At 40.7% G+C, this 15,157-nt stretch overlaps 1 protein-coding gene across 1 annotated transcript in view; it reads right to left on the bottom strand.

Annotated features, from left to right (window-relative positions):
- LOC145417546 (betaine--homocysteine S-methyltransferase 1-like) overlaps positions 1–15,157 on the bottom strand; it is a 67,287-nt gene that overhangs the window by 37,080 nt on the left and 15,050 nt on the right. Inside the window, exon 4 of the mRNA XM_080286255.1 lies at positions 10,152–10,343. Within this exon, the coding sequence (XP_080142381.1) occupies positions 10,152–10,343 (192 nt within the window). The remainder of the gene's footprint in view (positions 1–10,151; positions 10,344–15,157) is intronic.

The raw sequence follows: 15,157 nt of genomic DNA, 5'->3' as shown, positions 1-15,157 counted from the left end.
GTATTTACCACAGCCTCTGTGGTCTGTATTTCTTCCCAAAACTTTATGAACCGTGGAGAAATACAGTTGTGCGGTCTCTCTCTCTCTGTATATATATATATATATATATATATATATATATATATATATATATATATATATATATATATATATATATATATATATATATATATATATATATATATATATATATATATATATATATATATATATATCCATCAATCATGCAATCCTACGTTGACCCATGAGGAGCGTAGGAGCCCGAGGCTAGGCAAGTTGGTCCTGACATTTAAGATGAGAGTGACCAGTCTCACTCATCCCGGAGTGGCATTAAGTGCGCAATAAACCCCAGCCAACCCTTAGATATAAACCTACACAGGCTCTATCCGATTGGAGCACCTTAATTACCCACTAAACCACCAGGCGCCATAATTTGGTTATATGGTTACCACCCAGCGTAGTAAATGGCTTCCTGATATACGGGAAACCATTTGGATTGTCATTCAGTGTAGAGTCACCCAAAGGCAGAAGGAAGAGGAAAGAATAAGGGAAAGAAAGACAGAAGAAGGAGTGTAAGGTCATCTGTAAACAGAAGGACGAGGAAATAATGAAGTAGAGAAAGACAGAAGAGGAAGATATATATATATATATATATATATATATATATATATATATATATATATATATATATATATATATATATATATATCCGTACATTTGTGTGTGTGTGTGTGTGTGTGTGTGTGTGTGTGTGTGTGTGTGTGTGTGTGTGTGTCCGTGCGTGCGCGTGTGCCTGTGTGTGCGCGCGCGCAGTGCGTCCTTGAATGCGGGTCCTAAGGGGGCTAGGTTTACAATGTAAGACTTGAGAGGCTGGATGGGACTGGGGTGTACTGATGCCGTGATAAGGGGAGGTACAGTAGACTGTGTTGGTCTGGACATGTGGAGAGAATGGGGTGACAGTTGGATGCAGAAAGTGAGGAGTGTGAACTCTGGGGGTAGGGCTGCGAGAGGCAGACCGAAAAAGACCGGGAGAAGGTCACAGAGTGTGGCCTCAGGGCCGGCTTGGGAACTGAACAGGAAGGCTGCCAGAGATCGAGCAGTATGGAATGCCGCCATTAGGTGACCAATGCTGACGCATTCAAGCATGTTGGAGTCTGTATAAATGAGACGAAACGAAACGATGTGTGTGTGTGTATATATATATATATATATATATATATATATATATATATATATATATATATATATATATATATATATATATATTTATATACACACACACACACACACACACACACACACACACACACACACACACACACACATACATAGGGCGAAAAGGGCTGTGCGTGATGCTAAAGTGGCAGCAGATAAGAGGTGGGGTAGGCGGTTGACTGAGAATTTTCAACAGAATAAGAAAATGTTTTGGAAGGGGGTGAAAAGGGTGTGAGGGGGAGAGTCTGGGAAGGAAGAGCAAGTAAAGCGGAAGATGGAAGGATGTTAACTGAGACAGATGCAATAAGAAAGAGATGGGCGGAGTATTTTGAGACTTAAATGTAGAGGAGGAAAGGGAGGCTGACATTGTGGCAGATGGAAGGGTGCAAGGAATAAGTGTGTTGGGAGAGTTGAGTGATACTTTAATCACGATGGAGAAAGAGCAAGAGGCAGTAAAGATGAAAACTGGGAAAGCTGCAGGTATGGATGGGTGTGCTGTGGAATGCCTGAAAGCTGGTGGGGCGACTATAGTTGAGTAGTTAGTAAGACTGCTGAATGTCTGTTTTGTGAGAGGTATGGTGCCGATTGACTGGGCAAGTGTGTGTGTGGTTCCACTGTATAAAGGTAAGGGTGATAAGTATGAATGTACTGGTTTTAGGGATATGTCTGTTGAATGTTGTAGGTAAGGTGTACCGTAGAGTGTTAAGTAACAGAGTTAGAGAGGGTACAGAGGGAGTGACTGGTGATGAGCAGTGTGGCTTTAGGAGACGAGGGGATGCGTGGATCAGGTGTTTGCTGTTAGACAGGTGTGACAAAAGTATTTGGCGAAAGGTAAGGATGTGTTTTGGACGTTCATGGATTTCGAGAAAGTGTATAATAAAACTGATAGGGAGGCTTTGTAGACTGTTTTGAGACTGTATAGACTTGAGGGTAGGTTGTTAAAAGGAGTGAAAAGTTTTCATGTAAATGGTAGAGCGTGTGTAAGAGTGGGAAATACTGTGAGTTATTTGTTTCCCGTGACAGTGGGGCTGCGGCAGGGATGTGTGATGTTGCCTTGGCTGTTTAACATTTATATAGTTGGTGCTGTAAGGGAGATGAATGAGAAAGTGTTAGGTGGAGGTTTGAGTCTGGTAAATGCTGATAGTTGAGTGGAATCTGAATCAGTTGCTGTTGGTGGGTGACACTGCACTGGTGGCTGATTCGGAGGAGAGATTGAGACTGTTGGCAGAGGAGTTTGGAAGCGTGTGTGAAAGGAGAAAATTGAGGGCAAATGAGAATAACAGTAAAGTGATGAAGTGTACGAGGTTGGCATACGGTAGGAGGATAAATATAGTTTTGAATGGTAAGTTGCATGAGGAGGCAGAGTGTTTTAAGTATTTAAGGTCACATGTTGCTGTGGATGGAAGAATGGATGTAGAAGTGAAGTTTAGATTGAATGAAGTAGGAAAGGTGCTGGGAGGAATGAAAAAGTGCTTAGATGTCATTTGCTTAGAATGGATGTAAAGAGAAGGCTGTATGAGGGTGTAGTTGTACTAACTGCATTATGTGGGACTGAAACATGGAATATTGGAGCACCAGAGAGCAAATATTTGAATGTAATAGAAATGAAGTGTCTGAGCAGTATATGTGGAATGACGCGTATGGTTCGGGTGAGAAATGATAAGTGCAAAGGAGAACTGGAGTTACGCAGGAGATGGCTGATTGAGTTGAGCAGAGAGTGTTGCAATGGTTTGGGCATATGGAGGGAGTAGATGAAGAATGATTGGTGAAAAAGATAACTGGATCGGATGTCAGAGGTGTAAGACTAAAAGGCAGACCACGAATAGGAGGCGTGGACAGTGAGAAGAGCCTTAGATGCAAGAGGGATGTTTGTAGAGCAAGGAAGAGTGGCTGCGCGTGATAGGAATAATTGGAGAGAAATAGTGAATGAATAAATGATGACTCAGCCCTGAGGGGATATTCTCCCGCCTTTGGTCTGATCATCTGATCAGGTCAAGTGCCGGTAAGGGGATGGGTCCTTTATGATTTGGCAGGGGTACAATAGCTTTGCTGTTGGGCCCTACTGCGGACGTCGCTGACTGCACTGCACAGTTGACCCTCATGCGGTGTGGTGCTGTGAGGATCTGTCCCTTCTCCCCTTGGGGCTAAGATATGAATGAATGTGTGTGTGTGTGTAGAATGGGTGAGTGAATTAGGAGTGTGTCGTCCTGTCTTGGCTACCCACTTTTCTTTGTAGGAGGCAGCCTAGGTAAATATATACATACATAACATACATATACTGTATATACTGTATATATATATATATATATATATATATATATATATATATATACACACACGGTGCTACCCAAAAGTTCCAGTAATTTGAATACTGTAAGAAAATAAGTTAACTTATGTCCTAGTTCGCACTGTTGCCTTCGAAGTAGTCCCCTTGGGCATGTATACAGCGGTCCCAGCGTTTTTTCCACAAGTCCATGCATCCCTGGAAGGCTTCAGACGTGACGGTCTTGAGCATCTCCTGCGATTCTGTCTGGATCTCAATCAAGTCAAATCGACACTCAGTCGTAATTTTAGCTTGGGAAACAGGAAAAAGTTATAGGGGGCAAGGTCAGGCAAATATGGTGGGTGGGGAATGACTACCGATTAGCGAAAGCCAGGAACTGCCAGACAACAATTGATGTGTGGGCGGGGTCGTTGTCATGATGCAGGACCCAGTCCTTGTTCTTCCACTCTTCTGGACGTTTGTGGCGGATATTCTCCCTCAGACACTGCAAAATTTCACAGCAAAACATTCCATTGACAGATTGACCGGGTGGGACGAATTCCTTGTGAACAATCCCTTGGATATCGAAGAAAATAATCAACACTGACTTGACATTGCTGCGAACTTGACATGCTATTTTCAGCCTCGGTGAATTGAGAGACTTCCATTGCGATGACTGCTGCTTTGTCTCCGGGTCATAACCATAAACCCATGATTCATCATCAGTTATGACCTTGGAGATGAAGGTGGCGTCATCTCTGACCTGATTCTTGAGCTCCCTGCAAACTGCAACGCGATGTGCCTTCTGCTCATCACTCAGCAGTCTTAGCACAAATTCTGCAGCGATGTATCTCATGCCCAACACGTCCAACAAAATGCATTGCAATGATTGCACACTCCCGTACGACACTCCAACAATATCACAAGCATCATGGATAGTTCGTCCACGATCTGCAAGGATAGTTTGACGAATATTTCCAACGTTTTTTGGCGTTGTTGCTGTTGACAGTCAACCAGAATGGTCATCGTCTCCAACAAACTTTCATCCTTCCTTGAACCGCTTGTACCGGAAAGATGTTCTGCTCTGGGACATGGCATTGCCACCAAAGGCTTGCTGAAGCAACCGGTAACTTTCTGCAGCCGTCTTGTTGATCTTGAAGCAGAACTTGATGCAGGTTCTTTGTTCCGCGAGGTCCGCCATTGCAAAACCGCCAAACCACCTACACACCACGTTACAATAGTAAGCGTAGCTCAACAACACGTCCGCTGACAGACACAGCCGGTTCACACTGATGCACATGGGGTGCTGCTGACTCCTCCTAGCGGCAAGAGGCAAAACTGCAAACGGTTGGCTCCCTCTGTTAAAATTACTGGAACTTTTGGGTAGCATCTCGTGTGTGTGTGTGTGTGTGTGTGTGTGTGTGTGTGTGTGTGTGTGTGTGTATATATATATATATATATATATATATATATATATATATATATATATATATATATATATATACATACGTATATGTATGTGTGTATGTGTTCCATGGGCCATTCACTCGTCAATAAGCCTTCCAAATCCTGGCTCCATCAGATAGGCCAAAAAAATTTCACGTTCTGAAGCTTCACATATTCCTATCTGATAGAGCCAATCCGAACGCTGCCACATTAAAAATGGGTGCCAAATCGCTGCTTACGCACTTCTCTGCACAAAAGTTATTCAGCCAGATCGATCTCTTCTCAGTCCCTTAGCCTCACCACTTTCCACACCTCTCTTCCTAAAACACTCATCCACCATATCCCTCCACCTTCTTGGCCTACCTCGCCTCCTCCCTCCTTCAAATTCGCTCAAATAAACGTTATTCACTAATCTACTGTCATCCATTCACTCCACATGGCCATACCATCTCTTCGATTCTGGTGTCCACAGATTTCCTTACTTTGTATCTTTCACGAATCACATTATTTCGTATCCCATCCACTGTCTGTACTCTACATTCCTCAGCAGACTCATCTCCACTGCTCTCACTCTTGACTTTTCATTTTCATACCACACCATAGTCTCACATCCGTATGTTAAAGTTGGCATTAACACTCCATCACGTAAGCCTTGGCAGCTGCAACACTCAAGCCTCTGTTTCTTATCAGGACCTTCATGGCACTAGTTACTTTTCTTCCTTGTGTCACTCTACTTTCCACTTCTTCTGCACATTTTCCTCTCTTTTCTATCACTGTACCCATATATATGAACTCTCTCACCAATTTCAGTCTCTCTCTATTCACTGTAACATCACACTGGGAGTCACCTTCTTTCTCAATAATCATCACCTTACTCTTTTCTACGCATACTCTCAAAGCCCGACGCTCACAAACATCTACAAAACTCTGCACTAGTCTATCAAGTTCTTATCCGGTATTTGCAAGTGGCACTGCATGATCAGCATACAACAAATTTGAGATGTTCCATCCATCACCATTCATTACCAACGCCATCCCTTTCTCCATTACTCGTGTCTTTACTTCTCATATCATCCCATCCATATATATATTGAGCAATCATGGGGACATCACACATCCTTGTCGCACGCTCACAAGGATCGTGAACCGTTCACTTAGATGCCCATTTACCCTTTCACATGCCTCCCTACCATCATAAAAACTCTTGACGGCACCTAGATGCTTACCCTCTACATCGTACATGCGCAAAACCTTCCACAATCCTTCTCTATCTACTTTGTCGTATGCTTTTTCTAGATCCATAAATGCCATAAACACCTTACAGTCCTTCTTACAAGTCTTCTCCACTATCTGTCTCACTGCAAATATTTGATCCACACATCCTCTGCCACTCCTAGTGCCACCCTGTTCGTCACTCGCTAAGACTTCTGATATCTCTCTTATTTTCTCTATAATAATTCATTCATATACCTTTCCTACAACACTCAATAGATTCATGCCAATATATATATATATATATATATATATATATATATATATATATATATATATATATATATAAACACCAACACACCACACGCTCATAAATACAGTACCACATGGTCATAACCAACGCACCTCCATAATGCAATAAACAGCAGTCCGCCATATGGTCATCATAAGCACATTACCATATGGCCATAAATGTCATAAGCTCTACTTCACACGATCCTAAGCACCACCATCCCACATGGTCGTAATCATGACCATACAACATCACACCACATGGCTGTAATCATCACCTTGGCACATGGTCATAAAAACAAGAGAAAATGTGGTCATAAATATCATAACCACTTGATGGCTTTAAACACCAATATACCACATGGTTATAATGTCCATAATACAACATGGTAATAAGCACCACCACACCACATGGTAATAAGCACCACTACACCACACGGTAATAAGCACCACCACACCACATGGTAATAAGCACCACCACACCACATGGTCATCAGCACCACCACACCACATGGTAATAAGCACCACCACACCACATGGTAATAAGCACCACCACACCACACCACTGTACATGGTAATAAGCACCACCACACCACTGTACATGGTAATAAGCACCACCACACCACACCACATGGTAATAAGCACCACCACACCACTGTACATGGAAATAAGCACCAGAGGACAACATGGTCATCAGCACCACCACACCACATGGTCATCAGCACCACCACACCACATGGTCATCAGCACCACCACACCACATGGTCATAAGCAACACCACACCACATGGTCATTAGCACCATAACCGCCACCACTTGGTGCTAATACAAAAACATGTTGAAATACGATTTTTTTTTTAAATTCTACAGTCATTTACTTCAGTCATAATCAGGATATGTTTTTTTATAATCTCCTTTCACTGGATACTTCAATTTTACGGAAAACAAACCAATAGTGAGCATTTTCAAAACAGAAGCATCAATATTGCTTCCTTCATATAATTAAACATACTGCAACTGAATACAGAAAAGCGTAGTGGTAGGTGGTGGCGACCATCATCCACTCACTTGATGTAGAGCTGCCTACTTCTTCCTTAGCCTTTATCATTCTTTTTCTGTCCCTGTCCTCCTCTCTTCCTATCTCTCCCATCTTTCCTGTCGCTTCTTATTGCTTTTCTTTCCGTTACAGTTGGCTTTACATTGAGTGACAAACCAAATGGTTTCCTGTAAGCCAAGAAACCATTTACAACGCTGGGTGGTAGCCATATAACCAAACCATACGTGCTCCCTACGTGTCAACAAGTGGGTTGGTGGAGGGTTAGTGCCCCTCCCCATGAAACAAATAACTCAGAGTCAAATGGCCACCCCTTCCGGGATTATGGCGTCTGGCAATAGATAGATAGATAGATAGTAACTGTGGGAGAATGTGAGCTGTCATGTGCGGATGTAGCTGGCGACTGGCACTTGAAGCTGTTGCAGTTTAAAAATTTAAATAAAAAAAGAGAAGGCCAGACTTGTGTAATGACCGATAAACGAAAACTAATTCTCATTAAGCTCAACTTTTTATTTCTTAAACTCTAATTTAGTGGTGCGTGGCCAGCTCTTTAGTATTAGACTTCTTGGAATCTTCATCTTGCTCTAGAGACGGCCAGAACAACGAAGACAGGGAACAGAAAGCTGACAGACAGAAGAGAGAAATCTATTTCCGATTGGTACAAAAACAGTCATGGTTTAAATATTGTAGAAGGAATAAAACAAAGAATGAAAAGAAAATAAAGATTCACCATGACAGACACACAAAGATTTAGGGCAATCATTACTTTTCGCTTGGGTCCTCAAGCCCCTATGAAATTTCCTCGCGCGCGCGCTCGAGAGAGAGTAGCATGTGTAGTGTAATATACCATGCCTTGTTCTTTCGCAAACTTTGTAATGTGGTGTTCTAAGTACTGTACTCTCAAGTTATATGATATGTCACGTGTCTGGTGGTTTCTCAGAACCCTTGGCCACATGATGCTGCTGTCAGCCCACACCAGTCTGCCTGTTTCCCCTGTGTAGTGGTTTACCTATACCACGTAGTCCCTATTTTCTTCACTACAAGTAAATGTGACAAGTGCTCTACTGGTTTCATACTATGTCCCCGAAAGTCACGAGTAAGTTGGAAAGGGTGGCAGTGATTGCCCAGTACAAGGCAGGGCACATGCTGTCAAATTTATGTGAAAAGACAAATGTTGGAGATTGGTGTAGATTTATTCTGATATCTGGGGAGAGGGGGAGGGATGCTTTTTGAGACGGGTGGTCCGCCGCCGATGGAAGTGAGATGATAAGCTACAGTTGCTTGTATTTAAGCGTTATTACAGTAGGCAAAAGTCTAATTAGGTTGCACGAGAAGGGAAATAGCACAGCTCATTACTTTTAGCCTCATTACACGGAGTTCATTTTAACAACTTGCTGTATCGGATCAACTTCCTTTTTTTTTGTGTGTGTGTGTGTGTGTGTGTGTTATAATGTCTGCAATTTCAGTTTTCCCGTTTTCAGACTTTGCGGAATATTGCCTGTAAAGACTTTTAAGAATTTGTGGGTAAAAAGTTTTCCAAACTTGTTTTTTCTCGGGATTATTTGAATTGTAGAGGGTTGGGGGGGGGGAATTACATAGGATAACAACCAATCCATTTGCACTGGTGGATTCATCCTCTCCCTCCACATCCCACACCCCGCAAGATCCCAACGCCCATGTGTGTGACTGAGAAGAGTACAACAATTATTTCGAGTGAAGGTGTTTATCAGACTGGGAAAGTCAATTGTTACTGACACAACATCCTCAGGCTGGGAGGTATAATATTTCATATCCCTAACACAGGATTCTTAAAAAAATCATAACAGGAGTCATTACGTTCCACAGTTCAACAGTTGTCAGATCTCTTTTATGACTTCCTCTCAGAAATTACAGATAAGCGAGATACCGTGGGGTCTTAATGTATGTTTGTTTGTTTTTTCTCGTTTCGTTCATTAGAAGTGATGCATTTTTGTTTCTGTGTGGTGCATTATGGTCAATGACGGTAAGCTTTTATTTTCACTGATGCACTGTGGTCCTGATTTCAGCTGGCCAGAGGGCCGGAAATAAGTTTATCTCGCGGTTTCAACTTCTGAATCGGTTTCAAGGTAGACTCTGTGTGACAGCTTTGTCATACCTACTGACAGTAGGTAACTAAGGTAAGGTTGGAAATCAGTTTTGTTAGGTTCGAATTAAATGGATCTAGGCCAGGTGAAGTGGGGGTTTGTAATTCACTCGTTTCTGTATATTTCCACCACCCACACACACACACACACACACACACACACACACACACACACAAATGCACTACCGAATGAAATAGTGTGTGCCAAAACAATTCACAATTTTATGGATATGTACGATAAATATGGTTTAAGACACGGGACAGTACGAGCCTGACTCATTCCTGTAAGGATACAATTAGGTAAGAACAATTAGGTAAGAACACACACACACACACACACACACACACACACACAATGTATTAGGTTAGTTGCTGAGTCTCCTTTTTATGTGATTCGTGAGACTGCCGGTTTCATTTCCCATGAAATTACGTTTTATAATGTGTTTTGACCGACTTATTATAGTACCATGTCCCAACGTCAGTGTACTTTTGCCTGAATAAAATCAGGTATCTCAGCCCGTCAGCTTGATGAACCATTCAAATACTTACCTCAGCTTGTATAAAGTCGACTTTATTTTCCACAAAGACCTGGAGCTGCTCTCTGATCTGTGCCTGTACAACGGCCTTGCCCTTCCCCTCCCAGTAAGAGGGGCACTGGGTGATGCTGCCCGCCACCAGCGCTCCGCCCTCATCAGCCACCTCGCGGGCATTGCGGCAAGCTGCGTCGTTGATCTCGCGGCTCTGTGAAGTTGCAGATGTTATGATGTATACCTATAACCTGATCAGATTACCACAGCCAAATCTGCAAGACATAGATCAGAACACCACAACAGAATCTGCCAGCAGTTGCATACCACACAGGATCTGGATTTGGAGGTTAATTCTGGACACTTCTGGAAAGTCATTATTTTCACTGTTTAAACTCTTTCTCACCCCTCTGCAGAGCCAGAATTGGACTGAACCCAGCAGCGCAATTTTTGGCATGGAGACTCACATGACCTCCAGTTCGGGTATAGCTATGTGAGGTTGACCTCCAAGGTCATTTGTTAGTGTATATATATATATATATATATATATATATATATATATATATATATATATATATATATATATATATATAATACTACCAAGGGTACCCAGAGTTGCCCAGGCCAAAAAGGTAAACACTTTACGTGTAACCTCAAATGACCGAGATCTGAATTTTCTATCTATCTATCTATATACCTAGGCTGCTTCCCCCAAGGAAAGGGAGGTAGCCGAGACAGGACGACTCACTCTCCATTTACTCATCCATTCAAACACATTCATTCGCATCTTAGCCCCAAAGGGGAGAACGGGCAGATCCTCACCGCACCACACTGCACAAGGGTCAACTGCGCAATGCAATCAGTGACATCCGCAGCAGGGCCCGACAGCAGAACTGGTTTACCCCTGCCACATCATAATAGACCCATCCCCTTACCCGCACCTGACCTGACTAGCTGATCAGACCAAATACGGGAGAATATCCCCTCAGGGCTGCGTCATCATTTATTCATTCACAATTTCTCTCCATTTATTTCTGTCACGCATTTGATCCCCTAAAACCATCCTTGGGTCGCTCTGATTCAAAATATACAGTATATGGGTCTGAGGGTCTCTGGCCCTTGGTCTGGGCGTGACTGAAGTACAAACAAACAAACATTGCAGCTCTTATATATATATATATATATATATATATGTGTGTGTGTGTGTGTGTGTGTGTGTGTGTGTGTGTGTGTGTGTTCTTACCTAATTGTATCCTTACAGGAATGAGTCAAGCTCGTACTGTCCCGTGTCTTAAACCATATTTATCGTACATATCCTTAAAATTGTGAATTGTTTTGGCACACACTATTTCATTCAGTAGTGCATTCCACTGATCAATTGCTCTATTTGGGAAACTAAATTTCCTTACGTCTTTATCACCTCTCTTCTTATGCAGTTTTTTGCAGTGTCCTCTTGCTGATGCTTCCCCAAAGGTTAAATAATCATTTATGTCTATTTTCTCCTTTCCTGATATGCATTTATATAGCATAATCATGTCACCTCTTTTCCTTCTCTCCTGTGGTGTTGGTAGATTCAGTTTATTTAGTCTTTCTTCGTAGCTTAGATCCCTTAAGCTTGGTACCCATCTCGTTGCGGCCCTTTGAACTTTTCCAATCTTGTCTATGTGTTTTTTGAGATAAGGACTCAAGACTACTGATGCATACTCCAGGGTTGGTCTGATGAATGATGTTATTATCTTTCTTAGCATGTCTTCATTTATGTATGTGAATGCTATTCTCATATTTGCAAGCAGTGTATACATGTTCCGTACCTTCTCACAGATGTGGTCAGCCGGAGATAGTCTGTTATTGATAATCACACCTAGGTCCTTCTCTCTTTCTAATGTGTGTAGGGTTTTATTTCCTAACGTATAATCCCAATCAGGTCTTTTTCCACTTTTACCAAACTTGATTACATGACACTTGTCCACATTGAATTCCATTTGCCATGTATTACTCCATTCATGAAGTTTATTTAATTCTTCTTGTAGCTCTTTACAAGAGTCTGTGTTAGTAATTCTCCTTTGTATTTTTCCATCATCTGCAAACATATTCAGATAGCTTTCATTTCCATTGTTACTGTTTATATCATTTATATACACTAAAAACATGATTGGTGCCAGCACTGAGCCCTGTGGTACTCCACTAGTCACTTCTTTCCATGATGAGTAATTTCCCCTTAGTACTGTTCTCATTTCTCTTTTTATGAGAAAATCTTGCATCCAACAAAACAGTTTGCCTCGAATTCCTCCTTGATGGTACAGTTTCCATAAAATTCTTTGGTGTGGTATTGTGTCAAATGCTTTCTTGAAATCTAAATAGACAGTCCACCCATCCTTCCCTTTCCTGTAATGTGTCTGTTACTCTGTCATAGTAGCTCAACAGATTAGTAACACATGATTTTCCTTATATGAAACCAAACTGTCTTTCTGTTATCATATTGTGTTCTTCCAGATGATTTACCCCAAGCTTTTCTTATAAGCTTTTCTAATACCTTGCCTACAACACTGGTTAGTGATACTGGTCGGTAGTTGAGTGGATTTTGTCTATTCCCTTTCTTGAATAAGGGAACAATGTTTGCCTTCTTCCAAATATCAGGTAGTTTACCTTGACTCAAGGATTTCTTGAAAATTATAGATAATGGTTTACTTAACTCCCTTGCACATTCACGTAGTACCCAACATGAAATTTCATCAGGACCATTTGCTTTTCCTTTGTCTAATTTACTTAGCTCCTCCTGTATTACTTTTTCTGATGTTTGTATATCTGGTAGTATGTGTGGGCATGCATGTTCCACATAATCCCTCTCAAAATTTTTTTCCTCTGTAAAAACTGATTGGAGTTTCTTGTTTAGTGCTTCACAAATATCCTTCTCTTGTGTATAGGTGATTCCATCGTCCGTAATGGATTGTACTTTATCTTTTATTTTAGTTTTGCTGCTGATGTAGCTGTAAAATAGCTTCGGTTGATCAATACTTTTATTTATGATATCCTCCTCAAACTGTTTTTGGGCTTCCCTCCTTATTCTTGTATAATCGTTTCTTACCTGTTTGTAATTATTATATCCCCTTTCACTGTTGTGTCTCCTGTATCTATTCCACTAATCTCTTTTTTCTTTTGATTTTTTACATTCTGTATTGAACCACTTCTTTATTTTCTTTTCTGTTTCTTTGTGCTGTGGGATGTACTTCTGGACTCCTATTTCATAAAGTTCACAGAATTTTTATATATGGCATTTAAATCTTGTCCTCTTAAGCTCCTTTCCCCAATCAATTTCTAAGAAGTACTTCTTTAGGTCATGATACTTTCCCTTTTTATAGTTTAGGCTCTTTTTGTAACTTTCATTGCTGTTAAGTATGTCATATGCTATCCTGAAGTTGCAATTTAGTACTGCATGGTCGCTTTTGCCGAATGAAGGGTGGTATATTAAATTGTTAATATCGTTTTCTTGCCTAGTAACTATGAGATCTAGCATTGAGGGTACATCGAGTCCTCTTTTTCTGGTGCTTTCCCTTACATGTTGCGTTAGGAAAAACTCTTGCACGAGATCCAGGAGCTTTTGGTCCCAACAGCTTTCTTGGCTTATTATATCTAGAGTATTCCAATTTATATTTGTATTAAAATCTCCAGTTAGGTTAATTCTTTCCAATTTCTCTTCCATTTTATGTAGTAATGCTCTTAAACTATGAATTGTATTCTCTGCCAGGTCCTCATATTCGTCTCTTTCCCATGTGTTTGATCTGGGTGGCATGTACAAATTGGCTACAATTACTTTCCCTTCAGATGTATTGATCTCTACTGCAATCAGTTCTACTTGTGTGGGTATATCTAGTTCTAATTCTTTGACTTTTAGATTTTTCTTAGTTAATATTATAATTCCTCCTCCTTTTTTTAACGTTCCTATCTCTTCTCCATATATAATATTCTTCTAAGATTAGGATGTCATTTGATATCCTTGGTGTTAATTTTGTTTCAGTTAGGCATAATGTATGTGGTTCATTTTCTCTGACATAATCATTCATCTCTAATAATTTAGATACCATTCCATCCACATTTGAGTACATCAGCTTAATCATCTTGCTTATATACTTGTCATGACATGGTTCTACTACCTTCCTCCTTTTTATTCCCTCCTGTTAATGTACCACTTTCGTACCTGCAATCCTATTACTTTGTAAATATAATGTATTCTTCTCCTCCCCTGATCTTCCCTCATTATTTGTTTTTGCTTCCTCCCTCTTCCCTTTCAGTAATTCCAGTTCCTCTTGTGTTAGGCATCTTTTTATCCATACATTTTTGAACTCCTCTTTTTCCATAAGATTCTTTGCATTTTTTAGTATCTCCTCCACAATGTTTACACTCTGGAAGGTTATCTTTAGGGGTCTTGACTTGCTTCTCTCGTATTTCCCAAACCTTTTGTGTTCCCCTATGTCTTTACTACAGAATTCCTTTGATACTTCTTTCAATATGCTCATTACGTTACAGAATTCCTCTGATACTTCTTTCAATATGCTCATTACGTTACAGAATTCCTCTGATACTTCTTTCAATATGCTCATTACGTTACAGAATTCCTCTGATACTTCTTTCAATATGCTCATTACGTTTGCCATCTCCTTTTTGTCTCTTGAGATCTTGTTTTTTACTTCTTCCTCTTCTTTACCAGTACTATAGATTTGTTGATATCTGCTGAATCTTTGACTAACTTAGGATTGTTTTGGATTATTCTTTTCATTTCCTTTTTAATGCTTTTCTTCCACCCTTGTTGCTAAGTCTTTCTTTACTTTCACCAATTCAGTATAAGTGGTTTCCACATCATTTTTGTAGCTTTGCACAGCTTCATTCACCAGTGTTATCTTCTCCTCAATATCACTGCTCTGGTCTATCAGACTGCTTACTTGCCTAATTGTCTCTTATCATTTTTTAACTCTTCCATAATACTCTCGTGGTTGACTACTGTACTTGCCATTTCACTAATTTTTCTAAGTG

The sequence above is a fragment of the Coenobita brevimanus genome, chromosome 110 (genome assembly GCF_032717465.1).
Source record: "Coenobita brevimanus isolate Jiangsu-jjx chromosome 110, ASM3271746v2, whole genome shotgun sequence".
NCBI lineage: Eukaryota > Metazoa > Arthropoda > Malacostraca > Decapoda > Coenobitidae > Coenobita > Coenobita brevimanus.
The sequence above is the reverse complement of the archived record's forward strand: the minus strand, read 5'-3'. Positions and strand labels throughout refer to the sequence as shown.